The following is a 22898-nucleotide window of genomic DNA, read 5'->3' as shown; positions in this document are numbered from 1 at the left end:
AGTTCTGGCCGCTGTCCCGGTGCGCACGGACGTGGCTCGAGTTTCCTCTGCTCTCCGCACTCGCCCGCTCGCTCTCCCCCCTTCCGCTCCTCCTTCTCTCGGGTCTCCCGCTCCAGATCCAGCTCCACCCGGCCGGCCCCGCACGGCTCCGGGTAGCCATGGAGGACGTCTCGCTCTATATCGTCGAGCAGCCGCTTCCCGGGTACCCCGACGCCGAGGCCCCGGAGCCTCCCCACGCTGGGGCGCAGGCAGCCGAGGTGCCGTCGGGGGCCGGCTCGGAAGAGCTGATCAAGTCGGACCAGGTGAACGGCGTGCTGGTGCTGAGTCTCCTGGACAAAATCATCGGCGCCGTAGACCAGATCCAGCTGACCCAAGCCCAGCTGGAGGAGCGGCAGGCGGAGATGGAGGGCGCCGTGCAGAGCATCCAGGGCGAGCTGAGCAAGCTGGGCAAGGCGCACGCCACCACGAGCAACACAGTGAGCAAGCTGCTGGAGAAGGTGCGCAAGGTCAGCGTCAACGTGAAGACCGTGCGCGGTAGCCTGGAGCGCCAGGCGGGGCAGATCAAGAAGCTGGAGGTCAACGAGGCCGAACTGCTGCGGCGCCGCAACTTTAAAGTCATGATCTACCAGGTGAGCCCACGGGGCTGACCGCGCCCGGCCAGCGTTCCCGGCCTGGGATTTGGATTGGAGACCTGCCCGTGGCGCGGTTGTCCTCCCAGCCTGGCCCGGGCGCCCGGGAGATCCACCCTCCTTCCGGTGAGCGCCGCTGGGGTGGGGTGGGGTGGGGTGGAGTGGGGTGGAGGGAGCGGCGGACTCCAGGGGCGCGTAAAGGGGCGCGCTCTGCACCCCGTATCTCCCCACCCAGATCCTCTCCGGTCTCAAACTTGTAGCAGAACCGAATTAGGAGGTGGACTCGAGGACGCTGCCCCTAGCAGACCGCTCCTTCCCTAATTGGCTCTGTCAAATGTCTTCCTCCTTGGGGGAAGTTTCTAGGAAAGTCAGGGGTCCCTGGCGATAGTTGGGGTCCGCTTTAAGCGGACACGCTGCGGGGCCCGGACCTGGGGCCTCCGCGCCTGCGGGCCTGATATAGCGGGTGATTCAGGACTCAGGCACGCACCCGCGGGGGCTGCGCCAAGCGTGGGACGCGACCGCCAACCGCCTCCCCCGACCCTGCGCCCCCGCGTCCCCTCATCGGCCTCGGCGGCCCAACCCCGTCCCCTCGCTGCGCTCTGCTCCTGCCCTCCAGGCACTTTCAGGCCCTTGAGAACACCCTCACCCGCGGCGCGCGGGCACCCTGGGCCTCCTGGAAGCGGGCGGGGCTGGGCGGGGAAGAGGGGGCGTTAGGACTGCAAGAGGGGCTGGTGGAGAGGGTGGACAGCCGGGGTCCGGCGGTTCGGGCGCAGTTTGGGCGAGGTGAATCACCCTGCTTGCCTGCGGGGGCGGGGGCCGGGCGCAGCAGAGCAGTCGGCGGGGGGAGGCTGGCGCTCCCCCGGCTGCTTTCTTTGCACCTCTCCCCATTCCTCCCGCTTGGATAAAAATGTAGCTTTTGAATCGTAACCCCTAATAAACCTGAGAGTCTCGGGTTTCTAAGCTGCTCCTTTCCACGCCGCCTCCGCAGTGCCATCGGGGATGAGATCTTGCGCTGGGCGGGAAGGGTTCCAGCCTGTCTCCTCCCGGCCTCCCAAATGCCGGCAGATGCTCCTAACCCCAGGGAGGCGGGATCGTGTGGGGCACGCGGTTAGTCTACGCTCCCGTCTCCCCTTCCTCTCCCTGCGGAAGGGAATGGAAAGAAAGGGAAGGCTGGATTTCCCACACCCTCCAAGTTAGAAGATCCCTCTCCTGGAGCCGTGGCTCCCCGACTGCTCTGGGGCCTGGTAAAGCCAAGTTCTGAGTGACCACCTGGGGTGACGTGGGGGGAGGGGAGGTCCCCGGCTTGTTCTTTCCAGGAGGAGTTGAGATAGATGCAGATCGGGACAAGTATTTGTGAAGAGCAGAGACAGAAAAGTGAGTCAGCCGGTAGCTATCTGAGGTGGCAAGACAGGCAGAAATGGCGCTTGTCCCCCTCCCCACCCTTACCCACCAATGAGGAACTCCTCCCAGGAGGCGCATATATGTGGCTTTTAAAAATCTTTGCAGGCCGGGCGCGGTGGCTCAAGCCTGTAATCCCAGCACTTTGGGAGGCCGAGGCAGGTGGATCACGAGGTCAACAGATCGAGACCATCCTGGTCAACATGGTGAAACCCCGTCTCTACTAAAAATACAAAAAATTAGCTGGGCACGGTGGCACGTGCCTGTAATCCCAGCTACTCCGGAGGCTGAGGCAGGAGAATTGGCTGAACCCAGGAGGTGGAGGTTGCGGTGAGCCGAGATCACTCCTCTGCACTCCAGCCTGGGTAACAAGAGTGAAACTCAGTCTCAAAAAAAAAAAAAAAAAGCTTTGCTTCCCCTACTTAAGCACTATTTGGATAGAAAACGTTCGTCCTGAGCTATTTCCACGTAGTCTAACTGCTTGGAGGAAGCGGGATGAGAGGGGAGCTTTTGACAGTTTTTTAAAGAGACCTGCTTAGTACTGGAGACATAGAGAAGAGGGGAACAAGACAGGGGTCTGGGACAGCAAGTCAGCTCTATATTTCCTCCAGAGGCTGGTGTGGCCAGGGTTCACCATGAAGAGCCAGAGGGGTGACCCTTCTCACTCTAACTGTCCCAGACCATAAAACCTGGGAATGCTCTTGGTCTGGAGGTAAACTTCCCTATGCCAAAGATGGAGATTCTGAGATAAGAAAGAAAGGTATGGAGGGAGAAAAGACTTCTCTGCAGAGGCCAGTGGCATCTCTCCATTATGCCCTCTCTAGCAATCTGCAGGGATGTGTCTGTATTTGGGGGGGTGGGAGGGAATAAGTTCTAATCACAGGTGGCTTCAAATGCTTCTGCACTAATCCAAGGCCAGTGCGGGACAGAGTTAAGAGTAGCTCAAATGGCCGGGCGCAGTGGCTCACGCCTGTAATCCCAGCACTTTGGGAGGCCGAGGCGGATAGATCACGAGGTCAAGAGATCGAGACCATCCTGGTCAACATGGTGAAACCCTGTCTCTACTAAAAATACAAAAAATTAGCTGGGCATGGTGGCGCGTGCCTGTAATCCCAGCTACTCGGGAGGCTGAGGCAGGAGAATTGCCTGAACCCAGGAGGCGGAGGTTGAGGTGAGCCGAGATCGTGCCATTGCACTCCAGCCTGGGTAACAAGAGCGAAACTCCGTCTCAAAAAAAAAAAAAGAGTAGCTCAAATAGAGTCCCCAAACTCACAGGGGGAATAACTAAGAGCTAAAGTGGTCCCAACCTAGGGAGAAATTCAGAGGTAAGGAAGATTCCAGCAAATGGGGTGGGGCTTGGGAATGCAGAACCTCCCTGAGCTGTAGAGCAGATGTTGCAGGTGGGGACGATGGGGTGGGGATCTGGCTGCTGGAGGAAAGCAGAGGCTGCTCCTGCTCCTCCCGGAGGTCTGCAGGCCTGAGAAGAGAAGGAGGTAAAAATAGCTCTGTGCCTTGGCAGGCCTATTAGGGAAGATTGGGGGCAGCAGCATTTATGGTAAAGTCCAGCTGAAGGGGGAGGATGCTTGAGTGGCCAGGCAAAGAGACAGAGATTTAGAGAAAGGCTCCTGGGATGGTGTGAGTTCTCTGGAGGGGCTCTGGGGCAGGGATGCTACATTCCCCACTGCCAGGGTGGGAGGTGATGATGTGGCCGTGGGGGTGGGGCAGAGGAGAACACCAAGGGATGATGGGAGGGCCCCAGTTGTGGGATCAAGATATCTGGCCTTCCACACCGTATTCCTGGGGAGAAAAAGAGGGAATCCCTTGTGTGGCTCCCACCCCAGATTCAGGGAACTTCTAGACTTAATGATGTCACAGCTTAAGTTTGCATTTCACCACACACACACATGAAATTCAGCACCTCCCACCCCAAGATATCACATCTCTAATCTTAAGCTCACTTCTGAGTCATTACTGCCCTTCTCTGGCATTTCCTTCCCTGTCTCCCAAACAAAACCTAGCAGTTTGGCATCGCATCCTATCAGGCGACCCTTAGCTAGCAACAGCTAGTGAATGAGGGAAGTGAATTCTACTAGTTACAGGAGTTAGTGGACTGAGGGCTGCAGGTGGATCGGGCCAGGTTGTGAGTATAGAGGCAGTTGCTGTAAAATACCATGCAGAGGCCAGGTGCGGTGGCTCATGCCTGTAATCCTAGCACTTTGGGAGGTTGAGGCGGGTGGATCAGTTGAGGTCAGGAGTTTGAGACCAATCTGGCCAACATGGTGAAACTCTGTCTCTACTAAAAGTACAAAAATTAGGTGGACATGGTGGTCCCAGCTACTCTGGAGGCTGAGGCAGGCAAATTGCTTGAACCCGGGAGGCAGAGGCTAATTTTGTATTTTTAGTAGAGACGGGGTTTCTCCATGTTGGTCAGGCTGGTCTCAAACTCCTGACATCAGATGATACGCCTACCTTGGCCTCCCGAAGTGCTGTGATTATAGGTGTGAGCGACTGCACCCGGCCAAAAATAAAGCTTTTTTTTAATTAAAAAATAAACTTGCTGCCTATAGTCCCAGCACTTTGGGAAGCCCTGGCAGGAGAACTGTTTGAACCCAGGAGTTTGAGATCAGCCTAGGCAACAAAGTGAGATCCTGAACTCTATAAAAAATAAAAAAAACAATAATTTGCTGGGCATGGTGGTGGGTACCTGTAGTCCTAGCTACTTGAGAGGCTGAAGGAGGATCACTTGAGCCCAGGAGTTCAAGGCTGCAGTAAGCTATGATTATGCCACTGCACTACAGCTTAGGCAACAGAGTGAGACCCTGTCTGAAAAACAAAACAAAATAATACATAATAGTTGTACATATTTTTGGAGTACATGTGATATTTTGAGACAAGCACACAATGTATAATGATCAAATCAGGGAAATTGGAGCATCTGTCATATCAAACATATATCATTTCCTTGTGTTAGGAAATCCCAATTTCACTCCTTTAGTTATTTTGAAATATGCAATAATTTCTGTTAACTATATCACCCTATTGTGCTACTAAACACTGGATTTTTTTTTTTTTTTTTTTAAGAGATGGGCTTTCACCATGTAGGCCAGGCTGGTCTCAAACTCCTGACCTTGTGATCCACCCGCCTGGCCTCCCCAAAGTGCTGAGATTACAGGCATGAGCCACCGCACGCGGCCCTAAACACTGGATCTTATTGCTTCTATCTAACTGTATTTTTGTGCCCATTAACCATCCCCTCTAGACAACAATTTGGAGAGGAGATCTCTTTTAGACTCAGAAAGGGGAGATAAAATGGAAATACAGTGATGCATTGCTTAATGACTGGGATATGTTCAGAGAAATGCAGTGTTCGGCCATTTCCTCATGTGTGAACATTGTAAATTTACCCAAACCTAAATAGTATAGCCTACTACATACCTAAGCTATATGATATAGCCCATTGCTCCTATGCTGCAAACCTATACAGCATGTTAATGTACTAAACACTGTAGGCAACTGTAACACAACAGTTAGTATTTGTGTATCTAAATGCATCTAAACATAGAAAAGGTGCAACAGGCCCGGCGCAGTAGCTCACACCTGTAATCTAGCAGTTTGGGAGGCCGAGGCAAGTGAATCACTTGAGGTCAGGAGTTTGAGACTCATCTGGCCAACATGGTGAAACCTTGTCTCTAACTAAAAAATACAAAAATTAGCTGGGTGTGGTGGTATGCATCTGTAATCCCAGCTACTTGGGAGGCTGAGGCAGGAGAATCTTTTGAACCTGGCTGGCGGAGGTTGCAGTGAGCTGACATTGTGCTACTGCATTCCAGCCTGGACGACGGAGCAAGACTCCATCTCAAGAAGAAGTACAGGCCAGGCAAAGTGGCTCATGCCTTTAATCCCAGCACTTTGGGAGGCTGAGGCGGATGGATCACCTGAGGTCGGGAGTTTGAGACCAGCCTGAACAATATGGAGAAATCCTGTCTCTACTAAAAATACAAAATTAGCCAGGTGTTCTGGCACATGCCTGTAATCCCATCTACTCAGGAGGCTGAGGCAGGAGAATCGCTTGAACCTGGGAGGTGGAGGCTGTGGTGAGTGAGATTGCACCGTTGCACTCCAGCCCAGGCAACGAGTGAAACTATACATAAACCAGTAACATAGTCATTTATTACCAATATCAAGTATTACTTACTATACATAATTGTATGGTCGAGACTTTTTATTTTTTGAGATGGAGTTTCACACTTGTTGCCCAGGCTGGAGTGCAATGGCGAGATCTCAACTTACCACAACCTCCGCCTCCTGGGTTCAAGCGATTCTCCTGCCTCAGCCTCCCGAGTAGCTGGGATTACAGGCATGTGCCAACCATGCCCGGCTAATTTTGTATTTTTAGTAGAGACAGGGTTTCTCCATGTCAGGCTGGTCTTGAACTCCGGACCTCAAGTGATCTGCCCGCCTCAGCCTCCCAAAGTGCTGGGATTACAAGCATGAGTCACCACGCCCAGCCTGGGCTAGACTTTTATACAACCGGTAGTGCAGCAGGTTTGTTTACACCAGCAATCACCATAAACTCTTGAGTAATTAGTTTCACTAACACATTATGATGGCTACAGTGTCATTAAGGGATAGATGTTTTTCATCTCCATTATAATTTTATTTATTATTTTTTTTTTTGTAGAGACAGATTCTCGCTGTGTTGCCCAGGCTGGAGTGCAGTGGTATGATCTTGGCTCACTGCAAGTCCTCTGGCGCCCAGGTTCTGAGATTTACAGTTGTGCACCACCATGCCTGGCTAATGTTTTTATATTTTTAGTAGAGACAGGGTTTCACCATGTTGGCCAGGCTGGTCTTGAACTCCTGGCCTCAAGCAATCTACCCGACTTGGCCTCCCAAAGTGCTGAAATTACAGACATTAGTGACTGGGACCAGCCTCCATTACAATCTCTCTTTTTTTTTTTTAAAGATGGGGTTTCACCATGTTGGCCAGGCTGGTCTTGAACTCCTGACCTCAGGTGATCCACCCACCTCGGCCTCCCAAAGTGCTAGGATTGCAGATGTGAGCCACCGCGCCCTGCCTCCATTACAATCTTATGGGACCACGGTTGTGTATGTCGTCCATTGACTGAAATGCTGTTACACAGCTCCTGCCTATAAATGTGTTCTGGAGCAGTTTTGAGGAAGCAAAGCCAGTGACCTACACATGGACCAGCAGCAAAGACTCATCATTCCAAGTGCTTGGGAATAAAGACCAGGAAGCATTTAAGGGATTAGGTGTCTCATGGGCATTAAAGGGGAGGGCACCAGGGCTGGAATGAGAGCCTCATGGCTTCTCCTCCCCAAATCCTAACCCAGCCTATACCTCTTTCCTGGATTCAAGGCAAATCAGGGATACCTTGCCCCAGAAGAACCCCAAACCTTTGTCTAAAAGGATTCTCAACCTAATGCTCTAGTCCCGTTCATCTCTAAAACCCAGCAGCCATGGAGAGTATGCATACTACACCCTCCCAGACTGAGTTTGGGTTGTTTTTCCTGGTCACTGGGTCCAAAGCAGGGAAGGTCTTTTTAGGGGTATTCCCAGGATGAAAGGGAATCATACTGTCTCTGGGCTCCTCCCTCCCTCTCTCTTTTTTTTTTTTTTTTGGAGGTAGGGTTTTAGCTCTGTGGCCCAGGCTGAAGTGGTGCTATCATAGGTCACTGCAGCCTCAAACTCCTAGGTTCAAGCAGTCCTTCCATCTCAACCTCTAAGTAGTAGCTGGTACTACTACAGGCACAAGCCACCATGACCACATAATCTTTAAATGTTTCTCTTGGCTGGGCGTGGGGGCTCAGGCCTATAATCTCGGCACTTTTGGAAGCCGAGGCGGGTGGATCACCTGAGTTCAGGAGTTTGAGACCAGCCTGATCAACATGAAGAAATCCCGTCTCTTAAAAAAAAAAGTTTTTTTTTTTTTTTTAGACGGAGTCTTGCTCTGTCACCCAGGCTGGAGTGCAGCAGAGTATCTCAGCTCACTGCGACCTTCACCTCCTGGGTTCAAGCGATTCTCATGCCTCAACCTCCCAAGTAGCTGGGATTACAGGCATTTTGTATTTAGTATTTTTAGTAGAGACAGCGTTTCACCATGTTGGCTAGGCTGATCGTGAACTCCTGACCTCAGGTGAACCCAGAAGGCTGGGAGTGCAGTGAGCCGTGATCGCTGCCACTGTACTCCAGCCTGGGCCACAGAGCAAGACCCTGTCTCAGAGAAATAAAACAAAGAAAAAAAAAATGTATAATGACAGCCTTCTGAGTTCAGGCATTCCTCCTGCCTTGGGCCCCCAAGTAACTAGGACTACAGATATGCACCACCATACCCAGCTAATTTTTGTATTTTTTGGTGGAAATGGGGTTTCTCCACGTCGCTCAGGGTCTCCAATTCCTGGGCTCAAGCAATCTGTCTGTCTTGGCCTCCCAAAGTGCTGGGATTACAGGCGTGAGCCACCACGCCCAGCCTCATTTTATACTTTTTGAGCTAGAAGACACTTTATAATCAGCTTCATCTCCTTCATTTTGTGGTTTAGGAAGCTGAGGCCCAGAGAGGGGAAGTCACTAGCCTATTGTCATGTAAGTGATTGGGAGTCAAACTGGAGCCAGAACCCAGGTATACCCTTCCGCTACACTCACTGCTCCCCACCCCCTCCTTCCGTTCTGGGCTGTGCAGCAGAAAGCTGGGTGAAGACTAGCCCTGACTGACCTTCAGTGGCTCCGCCACTTGCTGAGGGAGTTCGTTGCACAGTCCTGGCACTGGCGCTGCTTTGCAAGTGTATGCGGGTGTGTGTGCAGTGTTGGCTATGAGGAGCCAGCATTGGTGGCCATTAGCTGCTTAGCCTCATGAGTGCTGAAGTAGAGGCAATGTGGCCACCTGGCCTGATGATAGTGAGAGGGGAGGGGTACAAGGGAGAAGGAGTGGAACTCCTGGCCGGCCGTGCTGTCCCCTGGCATGGACTCCACACCTGCCTAGGAAAGAGACAAGTTGGTTACCTTTCTCTTCAGCCTCTCTGCCACTCCCACCTCCTCCTTGTACTTTGCAGGCCAGGTTGGGACCTGCTGATTTGTTTTTTTGAGACTACAGGCTTTAATGAATACTGCTATTGCCTGAGTCTAGTACTGCCCCCAAGTGTCCCTCTCTCCTGGCTTCTGATCATTCAAAGCTGCCATTGTCTTTGGCAACTCAGCACCTCAGGAGAGAGAGATGGGGGCTGCTGCAGGGGTCCCTGGGACATAGCTCACCTGTCATAAAAATAGCTGGGTTTTGCCAGGCACAGTAATGTGTTCTCCACTCAATAGGTTGATTCCCAGCTACTCAATAGGTTGAGGCAGGAGGATCGCTTGAGACTAGGAGTTTGAGACCAGGTTGAGCAGCACAGAGAGACCCTGTCTTAAAAAAAATACAGCTTGGGGCCGGGCGCGGTGGCTCAAGCCTGTAATCCCAGTACTTTGGGAGGCTGAGGCAGGTGGATCACGAGGTCAATAGATCGAGACCATCCTGGTCAACAAGGTGAAACCCTGTCTCTACTAAAAATACAAAAAAATTAGCTGGGCATGGTGGTGTGTGCCTGTAATCCCAGCTACTCAGGAGGCTGAGGCAGGAGAATTGCCTGAACCCAGGAGGTGGAGGTTGAGGTGAGCCAAGATCGCGCCATTGCACTCCAGCCTGGGTAACAAGAGTGAAACTCCGTCTCGAAAAAAAAAAAAAAAAAAAAATAGAGCTTGGTTTTGGATCCTGATTTCCCTGTGCACCTTAGTGCATGATATCTTAAGTGGTAGGGGGAGGGAGGGGTGGCAAGGGAGACAGAAGGTGGGGATGTGGCTGAAGAAAAATTGCCAGGATATCCCTCTTCCATGCCCATCCCTCTCATCTGGAGTAGCACCCTGTGCCCACCCTGCCCCAATGCAGAATGAAAACAGATTAAGCAGGGTGCACTGGCTCACACCTGTAATCCCAGCACTTTGGGAGGCTGAGGTGGGTGGACCACTTGAGGTCAGGAGTTCAAGACCAGCCTGGACAACATGGCAAAACTCCATCTCTACCAAAAATACGAGAAAATATTAGTCAGCCATGGTAGCACACACCTGTAATCCCGGCTTCTTAGGAGGCTGAGGCAGGAGAATCACTTGAACCCAGGAGGCAGAGGTTACAGTGAGCCGAGATCGCACCACTGCACTTCACAATCTGGGTGACAGAGTGAGACTCCATCTGAAAAAAAAAAAAACAACAGGTCATGCGCAGTGGCTCACGCCTGTAATCCCAGCGCTCTGGGAGGCCAAGATGGGCAGGTCACAAGGTCAGGAGTTTGAGACCGGCCTGACCAACGTGTTGAAACCCCTTCTGTATGAAAAATACAAAAAAAATGAGCCAGGTGTGGTGGCCGGTGCCTGTAATCCCAGCTCCTTGGGAGGCTGAGGCAGGAGAATCGCTTGAACCCAGGTGGTGGAGGTTGCAGTGAGCCAAGACCGCAGCACTGCACTCCAGCCTGGCTGACAGGTGAGATTCGTTCTCAAAAACAAACAAAAATAACAACAACAAAACTGGGATTGGCAAAGTCTGGCTCTGAAGACAGTGAAGTTGTGTGCCTTCATATTCACTCATCTGAGCCTCCCCAGTTGTAATGCAACGACTGACCCGTTAGAAAACTCCTTCTCCACCCTTAGCAGCCTCCATAATCTTCCTGTGATTGTGGCTGGGGAAGGGCTGAAGGTAGAAGCCCAAGAATGGGACTGGGGAGGATTGTGGAGGGAGGAAGGGAGGGGTTCAATTGAAGCTGTGTTTATTAATTAATGGACTTGGGTTTGCCCCACCCCATTTGGCCCCAGGGCCCTCTTTTTTTTTTCTTTTTGAGACAGAGTGTTACTCTGTCACCCAGGCTGCGGTATAGTGGCCTGATCTCAGCTCGCTGCAACCTCCACCTCCCGGGTTGAAGCGATTCTTATGCCTCAGCCTCCCAAGTAGCTGAAATCACAGGCGTGTGCCACCAGCCTCCACTAACAGTATTTTCTACACAGCCTGGGCTGTGTTGCCCAGGCTGGTCTTGAACCCCTAGGCTGAAGGGATCTACCCATCTCCACCTCGAAGTGCTGGGATTACAGGGATTATAGGTGTGAGCCACCATGCCCAGCTCCCAGGGCCCTCTTGATGAAGCATTTAAAAAGTTTCTAGGCTGGTCCTGGTGGTTTATGCCTATAATCCCAGCACTTTGGGAGGCCGAGTCAAGCAGATCAATTTAGGCCAGGAATTCAAGACCAGCCTGGCCAACATGGTGAAACCTTGTCTCTACTAAAAATACAAAATTAGCTGGGCATGGTGGCAGGCACCTGTAATCCCAGCTATTCGGGAGGCTGAGGCAGAAGAATTGCTTGAATCTGGGAGGCAGAGGTTGCAAGGTTGCAGTGAGTCAAGATGGCGCCCCTGCACTCCAGTCTGAGTGACAGAGTGAGACTCCGGCTCAAAATAATAATACTAGTAATAAAATATAAATAAAAAATAAGATTTTCTAGCCTGGGCAACAGAGCAAGACCTTATCTCCGCCAAAAAAAATATAGCTGTGTTTGGTGGTACAGTGTGTAACCCTAGATATTTAGGAGGCCGGGGTAAGAGGATTGCTTGAGCCTGGGAGCTGGAGGCTGCAGTGAGCTATGATTTGTGCCACTGCACTCCAGCCTGGGCAACGGAGCAACACCCCATTTCTTAAAAAAAAAAAAAAAAAAGTGGTTTATTTCCATCCTAATACATTGTGTTCCCCTCCCTACTCACCAGCCGCTACTCTGCATGCCACCAAGGCCCTTTTTTTCTCAATTCCTTCCACACCCACCCCAAACCCCATTTAAACCCCTTTTCCTCATCTTAGCCCAAGAAGAAGCCGAATGCACCCTCTGACCTGGCCACACCCAAGATCGTGCCTTTTGACCTGCCTGGGACTGAGCCCTTTGACTTGAAGCCTGAGACAGTGCCTGAGCTCCCACCCTTTGACCAGACGCCTAGGGCACTGCCCTATTACCCAGAGCCTGGGTCCCGGCCCACCCGAGAGGAGCCGACAGCCAGTGGGAGTGTTTAGGGTCTCCTGGGTCCCGTTCTGTGGGCATGGGGTATCTCTCCAGTCCACTGGCAGCCCACAGCCTGGTGTGATTAATGCCAGAAGGGCTGCCATCCCCAGCCGCTGCCCACTGTGGATGGGGACTGGGTACTATGAGAATATTAGCGTTATGCAGAGTTCAGGCAAATGGGGTGTATGCAGTGGGGGTGGGAGGGGAGGGGAAGGGGCCCTCCCCACTTCTTAGTTTCTGTTTTTAATAGTAAATGCTCCCCCACACTTGAGCTGCACCTGAAAGCTGCCCAGCATGGTGCATGGCTTGGGTTCTGCCCTTCCCCCAGCATCTCCTCCTCAGGGACAGCCAGCTTGGCTCAAAGCCTCTTGGGAGAGGGCTGTCGTGAGGCCCAGGCCTAGGGTCTGTTCTGTGCCCTCTCCACCCACTCCCTGCAGCTGAGGAAAACATTTACACGTGTTTTTTTCCAGTTTCTTTTAGAAAATGCTTTGCAAACAGATCCCTTATGTTTGCCAGATCCTGCCTTGGGTGGGGTGCCCAAAAGCTGCCAACTCACAGAGGCAGAGAAGGGGTATTTTAGCAGGGCTGGCTCAGGTCCTCTGGCCTTCCTATAGCACAGTGTTTCTCAACTTAAAAATATTGTTTGAAAAAAATTTTTTTTTTAGAGATGAGGTCTCACTATGTTGCCTAGGCTGGTCTCAAACTCCTGGGCTCAAGTGATCCTCCCGCCTCAGCCTCCCAAAGTGCTGGGATTATAAGTGTGAGCCACCTCAACCAGCCAGCTTGTTGTTGTTTTCATAATCACCTCCCTTTAAAGAGCTTTTAGATTGTATTTTATCTATTTCTTTTCTTTTCTTTTTTTTTTTTTTTGAGACATAGTCCCACTTCTGTCACCCAGGTTGGAGTGCAGTGGAGGGATCTCGGCTCACTGCAACTTCCACCTCCTGGGCTCAAGTGATTCTCATGCCTCAGCTTCCGGGGATTACAGGCGCCCACCACCATGCCCAGCTAATTTTTATAATTTTATTTTATTTTTGTTTGGTTTGTTTTTTTTGAGACGGAGTTTTGCTCTGTCCCTCAGGCAGGAGTGCAGTGGCATGATCTGCAACCTCTGCCTCCCGAGTTCAACCAATTCTCCTGCCTCAGCCTCCCGAGTAGCTGGGATTACAGGTGCCCGCCACCATGCCTGGCTAATTAATTTTTGTGATTTTAGTAGACACAGGGTTTCACTGTGTTGGCCAGGCTGGTCTCAAACTCCTGACTTCAGGTGATCCCCCATGTTGGCTTCCCTAAGTGCTAGGATTACAGGTGTGAGCCACTGCACCGGGACCTTTTAGATATTTTTAACCAAGATGTTCATCTCCCTCACGAAATGTTAATACAATTGATGAACTCTTTCTCCATTTATGTACTGTGGCTCTGGGGAGTGTCACAAACCATTGTGATATCTAAGTCCCTTCCTAATCTCCAAGAATCAATTTTCACCCTTTTGGATACAATTTCACCCCTGCCAAGAATACATGCTAGAGCAGAAGGGAGGGACCCCTCTGCCCTTCGGTCTCTCACCTTGCCTTGGCAACCTCTCTAATAGAGGTTCTGACTTTGTTTGTTTATTTGTTTGTTTGTTTTTTTAAGACGGAGTCTTGCTCTTTTGCCCGTTTGGAGTGTAGTGGCGTGATCTTGGCTCACTGCAACTTCCGTCTCCCAGATTCAAGCCATTCCCCTGCCTCAGCCTCCTCAGTAGCTGGAACTACAGGCACATTTTTTGTATGTGTTTTTTGTATTTTAGTGGAGATGGGGTTTCACCATGGCCAGGATGGTCTCGATCTCCTGACCTCATGATCCGCCCACCTCAGTCTCCCAAAATGCTGGGATTACAGGTGTGAGCCACCGCGCCTGGCTGAGGTTCTGAGTTTTAAAGACGTTCTCTCCCGTTCACCTCTCCTGTCCTCTGCACCCTCTTCTAACATATACTCTAAGCAGATCCTGGGTCTCCGAATTACCTCTCCAGTCTCCTTCAGCCATTCCCAGTGGTTGGGGACCTATAGCTGGTCAGCCTTAAGTCAAGAGAGTCTCCTATCTAGACCCATGTGGCATCTGTCCCTTCTCCCTAACAAATGTGAAGTGCCTGGCCAAGGGCCAGATGCATAATAGGTGCTCGATGACATTATAATCATATAAAAATCTTCCTAAGCCAGACCTCAAGTTTAGACGGCAGGGCTGGGGGGTGGAGTGGAAGAGGCTGGGAGCCTCCCTGGGGCTCTCCTCTACATCCATCCAGGATTGAGGAGCTGTGTGTGCTTGGCAAAGGGCAGGGGGAGCTGTGATGCTTTTGTTCAGACCTGGTCATTAAAGCTAACTCTGGAAACCGAGCCTGTTGGGAGTGGTGGTTTTGTTTAATAAAAACGGGAAACAGAACAAGCAGAGCCGTCCCTCCTTGCCATCCCCTGAGGTCCTTCCTTTGGCTTAGGAGCTCTGCCAGGGAAGTAGGGGTGGGACGAGGGTGCCAGGCCTGGGTGCCCAGGGTGGAGGGAGATGGTTTTGGATTGTGTTTATGGTGGTTGTACCAGCAGGCAGATGGGTGGGCCCCAAAACAGCGCTCCAAGGCTGTGAGTCATAGGGGAAACCTGGCTTGGAGTAGAAGGGAAAAGCTAATGGTGGAATACCTTCTCCAGAGCCAGCCTATTGCACTTCATCCCGGGATTCAGGTCAAGTTGTTTCTTCTCCTATCCCCTGAACTTCCACCAAGAAGGCAGCTCCTATGGTAGAAGCCATCACTCCAGGGGAAGCCTACGATAAATGGGGTTAGAGCCTCCAGATACCTTACTAGTCTGAAGAGATTTCCAAATCCAGGAATAAACCTCCCCTTGGACAGGCGCAGTGGCTCATGCCAGAAACCTCAGCACTTAAGGAGGCTGAGGCAAGGGGATCACTTGAGCCCAGGAATTCAGACTAGCCTGGGCAACATAGCGAGGTTCTGCCTGATAAAAACTACAAAAATTAGCTGGGCATGGTGGTGTGCACCTGTAGTTCCAGCTACTCGGGAGGCTGAGGTGGGAGGATCACTAGAGCCCATGAGATTGAGGCTACAGAGAGCTGTAATCATGCCACTGCGCTTCAGCCTGGTTGACAGATGAAGACACAACTCAAAACAAACAAAAACACAAAAACAGCCAGGCATGGTGGTTCACGCCTGTAATCCCAGCACTTTGGGAGGTCAAGGCCGATGGATCACTTGAGAGCAGGAGTTTGAGATCAGCCTGGCCAAGATGGTGAAACCCCGTCTCTATCAAAAAATACAAAAACTAGCTGGGTGTGGTGGCGCATGCTTGTAATCCCAGCTACTTGGGAGGCTGAGGCAGGAGAATCGCTTGAACCCAGGAGGCAGAGGTGCAGTAAGCTGAGAGATCTTGCCACTGTACTCCATCCGGGGTGACAGATCAAGAGAGACCATGTCTCAAAAACAAAAAACAAACAAACAAAAAAAAACACCGAACAAAAAGGTTAGGCGCAGTTGCTTATGCCTGTAATCCCAGCATTTTGGGAGGCCAAGGTGGGCAGATCATCTGAGGTTGGGCGTTCAAGACCAGCCTGACCAACATGTAGAAACCCTATCTCTACTAAAAATACAAAATTAGCCGGGCGCGGTGGCTCAAGCCTGTAATCCCAGCACTTTGGGAAGCCAAGGCGGGTGGATCACGAGGTCAAGAGATCGAGACCATCCTGGTCAACATGGTGAAACCTGTCTCTACTAAAAATACAAAAAATTAGCTGGGCATGATGGCACGTGCCTGTAATCCCAGCTACCCAGGAGGCTGAGGCAGGAGAATTGCCTGAACCCAGGAGGCGGAGGGTGCAAGGTGCAGTGAGCCGCGATCGCACCATTGCACTCCAGCCTGGGTAACAAGAGCGAAACTCCGTCTCAAAAAAAAAAAAAAAGAAATCCAAAATTAGCCAGGCATGGTGGCAAATGCCTGTAATCCCAGCTACTTGGGAGGTTGAGGCAGGAGAATTGCTTGAACCCAGGAGGCAGGAGTTGCGGTGAGCCGAGATCACACCATTGCCCTCCAGCCCAGGCAACATGAGCAAAACTTCGTCTCAAAAAAAAAAAAGAAAGAAAGAAAGAAAGGAAAAAAAAAATAGGCCGGGTGTGGTGGCTCATGCCTGTAATCCAAGCTCTTTGGAGGCCAAGGCAGGCGGATTACCTGAGGTCAGGAGTTCAAGACCAGCTTGACCAACATGGTGAAACCCCGTCTTTTTAGTTTTTTTTTTTAATAAATAAATAAAAATAAAAAACAAAAACTCCTCTCACTAAGATCGCTCCCTTATGTTGTAGTTTGAGATCTTTCATAAGGCACCAGAAAGATGGCATTGGCTATAAAAAGTCTGCAGCTCATTCCCCGGTCCCATTCACTCCCAAGTTCAGCTGGCAAAGACCTTTATCTAGGAAGCCAGAGGTCAGGAAAACCAGCCAGCTCAGCCTTTAGGGGTAGGGGTGGAGCAGGCACCAGGGTAGGGGAGAAGGGGGGATGTTGGGGGTAGGGCAGAGAGACAATGTGGATTTGTTTTCCAGCAGCTGGGGCTGTTTCCTGACTATTCCCTGCCTGTCACCCTTAATCCCTCCCTAGCCTATTCACATTGTCTGAGTTGAGTGAAAGGAGGGGCTCTCCTCCACCCTTTGGTGGGGCGTGGGTGTGTTTTCAGTCTGGGAGGCTATGAAGATCAGAGCTGATTTTTTTTTAATACTGGGGCTGCAGGTAAATTCTGGGTGAAGATGGATGAACAGGGTTTTGATCCTAAAATGATGTGTAAGTCTTAAATGATATGCACTCCAGGAGCAGGCAGGTGATTACAGAAGCCCCAAATGAATGATTGGAAATCAGAGACAATATAAAGAGAAGTTGGGATCCTCCTACATTTAGAACAAGGAAAACACCCTTCAGTGCCTCAGTGAGTGATAAGAGGCAGAGGGATAAACAAAATGCCCTAGGATGCCCATGATCCCCACTAAGCCGCCTATGGCAGGTAGAGACTACAAGTCCCAGCATGCCCTGTGCCCAGGTCACCTTGCCTGCTGGGAGGTGTAGTTGGGTAAGAGAGAGCTAGAGGTGGCTCTGTGCCCAGCAGAGCTGGTGCCCAGTTGAGAAAAGAGGTGGAGCCAGCATTCCCTTTTTGTCCCTGCTAATGCTATTGACAAGAAGGGAAGGAAGTTGGGAGAGGGTGTTCCCAGTTTTCAGTGTAAACCAGGAAACTCTGGGGGAATGTCGGTGGGAAGGAAGAGGAAAGAGTTGGGGGCTGGGGAAGGAATTTCTGTAGCAGGTGGTACAGAGATACCGAGCCACCTATGTATAGGTTTTGTGTGTGTGTGTGTGTGTGTGTGTGTGTGTGTGTGTCTATGAGAGGGGTCAGTTCATGTTGCCTCATTTTCTCGGAGGGACAGGATTTTTCTTACAATTCTGGGAAACAGTCTTTAGAAAACCCTTTAGAAAAGCAACTATCTCTCATTCCTTCATTCAAAGTCCCTAAAGGGAGTTTGGGCCAAAGAGGAGATCCTATTAATGATCTTGGTTTGCCCTTTCCCTCTCTGTGCTCAGCCTCCCCTGCTTTCTGATGGGGTGGAAGTTAGGGAGGGAGTGATCCAGAGATTCTGAAATGTTGGCCAGAGTCAAGATCTTGGAAAATCTTCCTGGAATGGAAAGCAGTTCTGGTGCTAAGTCCTCCAAGGAAGAGAGAAAAGCAAAGAAGTGGCTCTGAGCTCCAGGGTCATGGGGAATCTGAGACCACCCATCTTACTCCTAGACCGCTGAGCTCAGGCTTTGTGGGAGAGCAAGGGGGAGGAAAGCAAGAATTGAAGAGTATCTCTTTCTCCCATCCCAAGGTAGGGAAGTCACAACCAGAAGAAATGTCCAGATTGGGGAGAAAACATGTCCTTGGCTCCCAGCCAGCTTCTTCCTCTTTCCAACATCAATTTCTAAATGTGAGGGAGCAGAGAGAATGACCACTGGTGGAGCCCAACAGTATGAGGGAGTCAAGGAAGGTGGCTGTCAGGGAGGGTGGGCCACAGTTCTCCATCTCTAAGGCTAGTTCTGAAATAGCTTCAGGCCAGGTGTGGCGGCTCACTCCTGTAATCCCGGCCCTTTGGGGGGCCAAGGCAGGCAGATCACCTGAAGTCAGGAGTTTGACACCAGCCTGGCCAACATGTTGAAACCCCGTCTCTACAAACAATAAATAAAGGTAGCCGGACATGGTGGCATGTGCCTGTAGTCCCACCTACTAGAGAGGCTGAGGCAGGAGAATCCTTGGAACCTGGGAGGTGGAGGTTGCAATAAGCCAAGATTGCAACACTGCACTCCAGCCTGGGCAACAAAGTGAGACTCCGTCTCAAAAGAAAAGAGAAATAGCTTGAGTCTGGGAAATGCACACCCTTTACTGTACCTGCTTGGGTGGGTAGCTGTGGCTGTAGGCTCAAACCCCTATTCCTTTAAACCTAAACAGACACTCCCACCACTTGCTTTTCTGCCTGGCTCCGACAGTGTGCAATTTGTGGCGCCAGAGGGCGCTCCGCCCATCTCCAAAGTCGAGCTGTGTCTCCGGAGGGCCGCAGTGGTTTTAACGTCATCTGCTGGGGTGGACAGGGCACAGGTGTGGGTGGACGACCACAGAGAGTTTAGCCCAAATGCAAGTATTACGCAGGCCCATCTCCGACCTGAAGCTCGGCCCCCTCCTCGCGCGGTCTCTATAGTCACCATTCGTTCAATACACATGTATTTTTTTTAGAGAACGGCGGCGCGTGGCCGGGCTCAGTGTCTCACACCTGTAATTCCAGCACTTTGGGAGGCGCGGGGGGTGGATCACCTGAGGTCAGGAGTTTGAGACCAGCCTGACCAACATGGAGAAACACCATCTCTACTAAAAATACAAAATTACCCTGGCGTGGTTACGCATGCCTGTAATCCCAGCTACTGAGGAGGCTGAGGCAGGAGAATCGCTTGAACCCAGGAGACGGAGGTTGCGATGAGCCGAGATCATGCCATTGCACTCCAGCCTGGACAACAAGAAGGAAAATCCATCTAGGAAAAAAAAAAAAAATGAAAAAGAATGGCGGTGCGGAACTGGGGGGCCGGAGAGGGGGCTGTCTATGTTGCCCAGGCTGGTCTCGAACTCTTGGGCTCAAGCAATCCTGCCTAGGTGTCCCAAAGCGCTAATATTAGAGGCGTGAGCCACCATGCCATGGCCTACACACATTTACTGAGCGCCCACGAGGTGTCCAGTCCTGTGCCAGGCATTGGGCGTACGACGAACAAATCAGGCCGGTTTCCGAGGGGCCACGAGCGTCCCGTGCTCCCCTCTCTCCGGGATTGCCACCATCCTGACTCAGGCTCGCCCACGTGCCCCTCCTCCGCTCCCTCTCATGTCCCTTCTCTCCCCTTAGGATGAAGTGAAGCTGCCGGCCAAACTGAGCATCAGCAAGTCCCTGAAAGAGTCGGAGGCGCTGCCGGAGAAGGAGGGTGAGGAGCTGGGTGAGGGCGAGCGGCCCGAAGAGGACGCAGCGGCGCTGGAGCTGTCGTCGGACGAGGCAGTGGAGGTGGAGGAGGTCATTGAGGAGTCGCGCGCAGAGCGCATCAAGCGCAGCGGCCTGCGTCGCGTGGACGACTTCAAGAAGGCCTTCTCGAAGGAGAAGATGGAGAAGACCAAGGTGCGCACCCGCGAGAACCTGGAGAAGACGCGCCTCAAGACCAAGGAGAACCTGGAGAAGACCAGACACACCCTGGAGAAGCGCATGAACAAGCTGGGCACGCGCCTGGTGCCCGCGGAGCGGCGCGAGAAGCTGAAGACCTCGCGGGACAAACTCCGCAAGTCCTTCACGCCCGACCACGTGGTGTACGCGCGCTCCAAGACCGCCGTCTACAAGGTGCCGCCCTTTACCTTCCACGTCAAGAAGATCCGCGAGGGCCAGGTGGAGGTGCTCAAGGCCACCGAGATGGTGGAGGTGGGCGCCGACGACGACGAGGGTGGCGTGGAGCGCGGGGAGGCCGGCGACCTGCGGCGCGGGAGCAGCCCGGACGCCCACGCGCTGCTGGAGATCACAGAGGAGTCGGATGCTGTGCTGGTGGACAAGAGCGACAGCGACTGAGCCACCGGCGCCGCCACCCACCCCATTCCTTGCCCCTTCCGAACTTCCTCTTTCGCATTCTCTCTCGGCCGAAACTGGTTGAGATTTTTCTAAATTGAAAGCACCCCCCTCACACACCTCCAGGAGCACCCCTCCGAGTCTTACAGCTGTTAGGACCCGAGGGGGAGGCAGCCCCCGCTTGGACACAGTCCGGGTGGAAATGAGAAATGAATCATCTATCCCTGTCCTGGTTGTCCAAGTAGGGATCTTAGAGGAAATTGCTGAGATTCCACCCTTAGGGCCCCCTGGGGGGCTGCCTTCCCCTCAGCCTCTCCCCACACCACCCACCAGCTGCTGTCATTCATGCTCACTGAGCTCTTCTTCATTCTCACTCTGACCCCTGGGGGACTCAAAGCCCAAACTGTCCGAAAAGGAAGATTGAATCCCAAAGGGGACCCTTGCCCACATGGGAGGCCCCCTACTAGAAGGACATGAAAGCAGCTTTTGGGGGAAACTGAGACAGTGGGGAAGACAGGGCAGAATGAGCCCTCACCCTGGCTGGGAGTCCAGCACAGGCTGTATCTGCAGAGGGTCCGAGAGAAAGGGCCAAGCCAAGAGAAGCCCTGGGAAGGAGGGGTGGGGAAGATGTGCACATGAGGGAAGGCACATTGCTGTTTATGCACCTGCACACAGGAGCACATGGCCAGGATTTGGGAAGAAGAATGGAAACATAGGAGAAGGTCGGCCAGGCGCAGTGGCTCACGCCTGTAAGCCCAACACTTTGGGAGGCCAAGGTGGGAGGATCACCCAGGGTCAGGAGTTCGAGACCAGCCTGGCCAACATGGTGAAACCCCATCTCTACTAAAAATATAAAAATTAGCTGGGCGTAGTGGCACGTGCCTGTAATCCCAGCTACTCAGGAGGCTGAGGCAGGGAGAATCACTTGATCCCAGGAGGTAGAGGTTGCAGTGAGCCATGATCATGCCAGTGCACTCCAGCACTGAACAAAAGAAAAAAAAGGAAAAAAGGAGAAGGTGGAAATGGGTGAATAGAGAAGTCCCCTCACTAGCTGTTTGAGAACCCCATCTTACTGTGGTTCTCCAAGGGCAGCAGGGCCATTTTCAGGATCACGAGGGAGGACAGTGTGAGAAGGCGATGATCCAAAGAGGACAGAAGTCAGCCTCACCCCATCCCTCAACTGGGCTCTCCAGGCAACCCCAGGGGTAGCCCATTTCTCAAAGTGCAGAAAATTCAGGTCCCAGAAGGGGGCAGCAGCAGGCTGGGAGTGAGGAGGGAGAGCAGGATGCTGGCCCTGTCACCAAGTTGAGAGCTGGAGGGGAGGTGGGGAGAGCACATCACACAACAGCCAGCCCTGGTTCACTCCTGGCAGTTTCTTCTTAAGCTCCTTTCCTAGCCGGGCATGGTGGCATGTGCCTGTGGTCCCGGCTACTTGGGAGGCTGAGGCGGGAGGATCGCCAGAGCCCAGAAGTTTGAGGTTGCAGTGAGCTATGATGGTGCCACTGCACTTCATCCTGGGCAGCAGAGCCAGACCCTGTTTAAAAAAGAAAAAGTCCTTCCCTAGAGCGAGTATCCTAAAGCTGCAGAACTAGCCAAGACCTCACTGGTTTCCTTGTCCTTGGGGGTAACTTTCCTGAATTTTTGGGGGTGAAGGGAGTGTTGCTCCCAGTGCAGAGGCCTGATTCTGTTTGGACCAGGTTCTCCTCAAGACACTTGAGTCCCCTAGTTCCTCCCCATTAAACGGGGTTTGTCAGAAGCAAGAACAACCCCTCTTCTCAGTCACAGCCGGAAGGGAGGCCTGGAGGGCTTCCTCCTTCCCCCACCTGCTCCTTATCTTCCCTGCGCTGCTTTTAAGAATTGCAGCTCATTGTTTTAAGGGATTGGGGGAGGGAGGATGGGGACACAAATCTTTTATACAATACAAAGCTTTGCTTTTTTTTTCTTCTTCCTTTTCCCTTTCTTGGTTCCCTTCTCCCCTCTGAATGGGTGAAGACCCCTCAACTGAGGGAGGTTGGGGATTGTGGGACAAGGTCCCTTGGTGCTGATGGGCTGAAGGGGCCTGAGTTGAGGACAGAAGCCGTTTTCTCTGGGCTTGGGGAACCTCTCACATTGCTGTGTCCTGGTGAGCAGCCTGACCAATAAACCTGCTTTTCTAAAAGGATCTGTGTTTGATTGTATTCTCTGAAGGCAGCTACACTGGGTGAGGGCCGGAGGGAAGGAGGGAGAAAGAAAGGGAGGGAGAGGTAACTGTTGGTATAAACTTGTCTCACTTGCCTGGGGTGGAGGAATGCAGGGGACGTAATAATAATTGCCAATTTATTGAGCCCTTATTCTCTGCCAGGAACTGTTCTAAGCACTTTGGTATGCAATTGCTTATTCAATCTCATAACAACCTCACTAAGCAGAGTCTGTCATGATCACCCCAGTCTAGATATGAGGAAACTAACTTGTCTGAGGTCTCCTATCTGGGAAGCAGTGGCGCTGGAGTTCAAAGGCACCTGGATCCTCAGTCTGTTTCACGGTTATAGTCTGTAACCCTGTCCCCCCTACATCCACGTCCCGGCAGTCAGGACATTCGCCCTCCAGACACACCCAGTTACTCTGCTCAACCTGGGCTTCCCCCCCACACACACCCTTTGGAATTTTTGGTCTGGAGGAG

General features: G+C 52.1%; 1 protein-coding gene across 1 annotated transcript; it reads left to right on the top strand.

Annotated features, from left to right (window-relative positions):
- On the top strand, nucleotides 1–22400 carry CAVIN1 (caveolae associated protein 1). Its single transcript, XM_002748635.7, has 2 exons — nucleotides 1–629; nucleotides 19541–22400. The coding sequence occupies exons 1-2, from the start codon at nucleotides 159–161 to the stop codon at nucleotides 20240–20242; spliced, it is 1173 nt and encodes a 390-aa protein (XP_002748681.3). The 5' UTR covers nucleotides 1–158; the 3' UTR covers nucleotides 20243–22400.
- Nucleotides 22401–22898: the final 498 nt, after the last annotated feature.

Source organism: Callithrix jacchus, chromosome 5 (assembly GCF_049354715.1).
Source record: "Callithrix jacchus isolate 240 chromosome 5, calJac240_pri, whole genome shotgun sequence".
Taxonomy (NCBI): Eukaryota; Metazoa; Chordata; class Mammalia; order Primates; family Cebidae; genus Callithrix; species Callithrix jacchus.
This window is presented reverse-complemented; position numbering and strand designations above follow the sequence as displayed.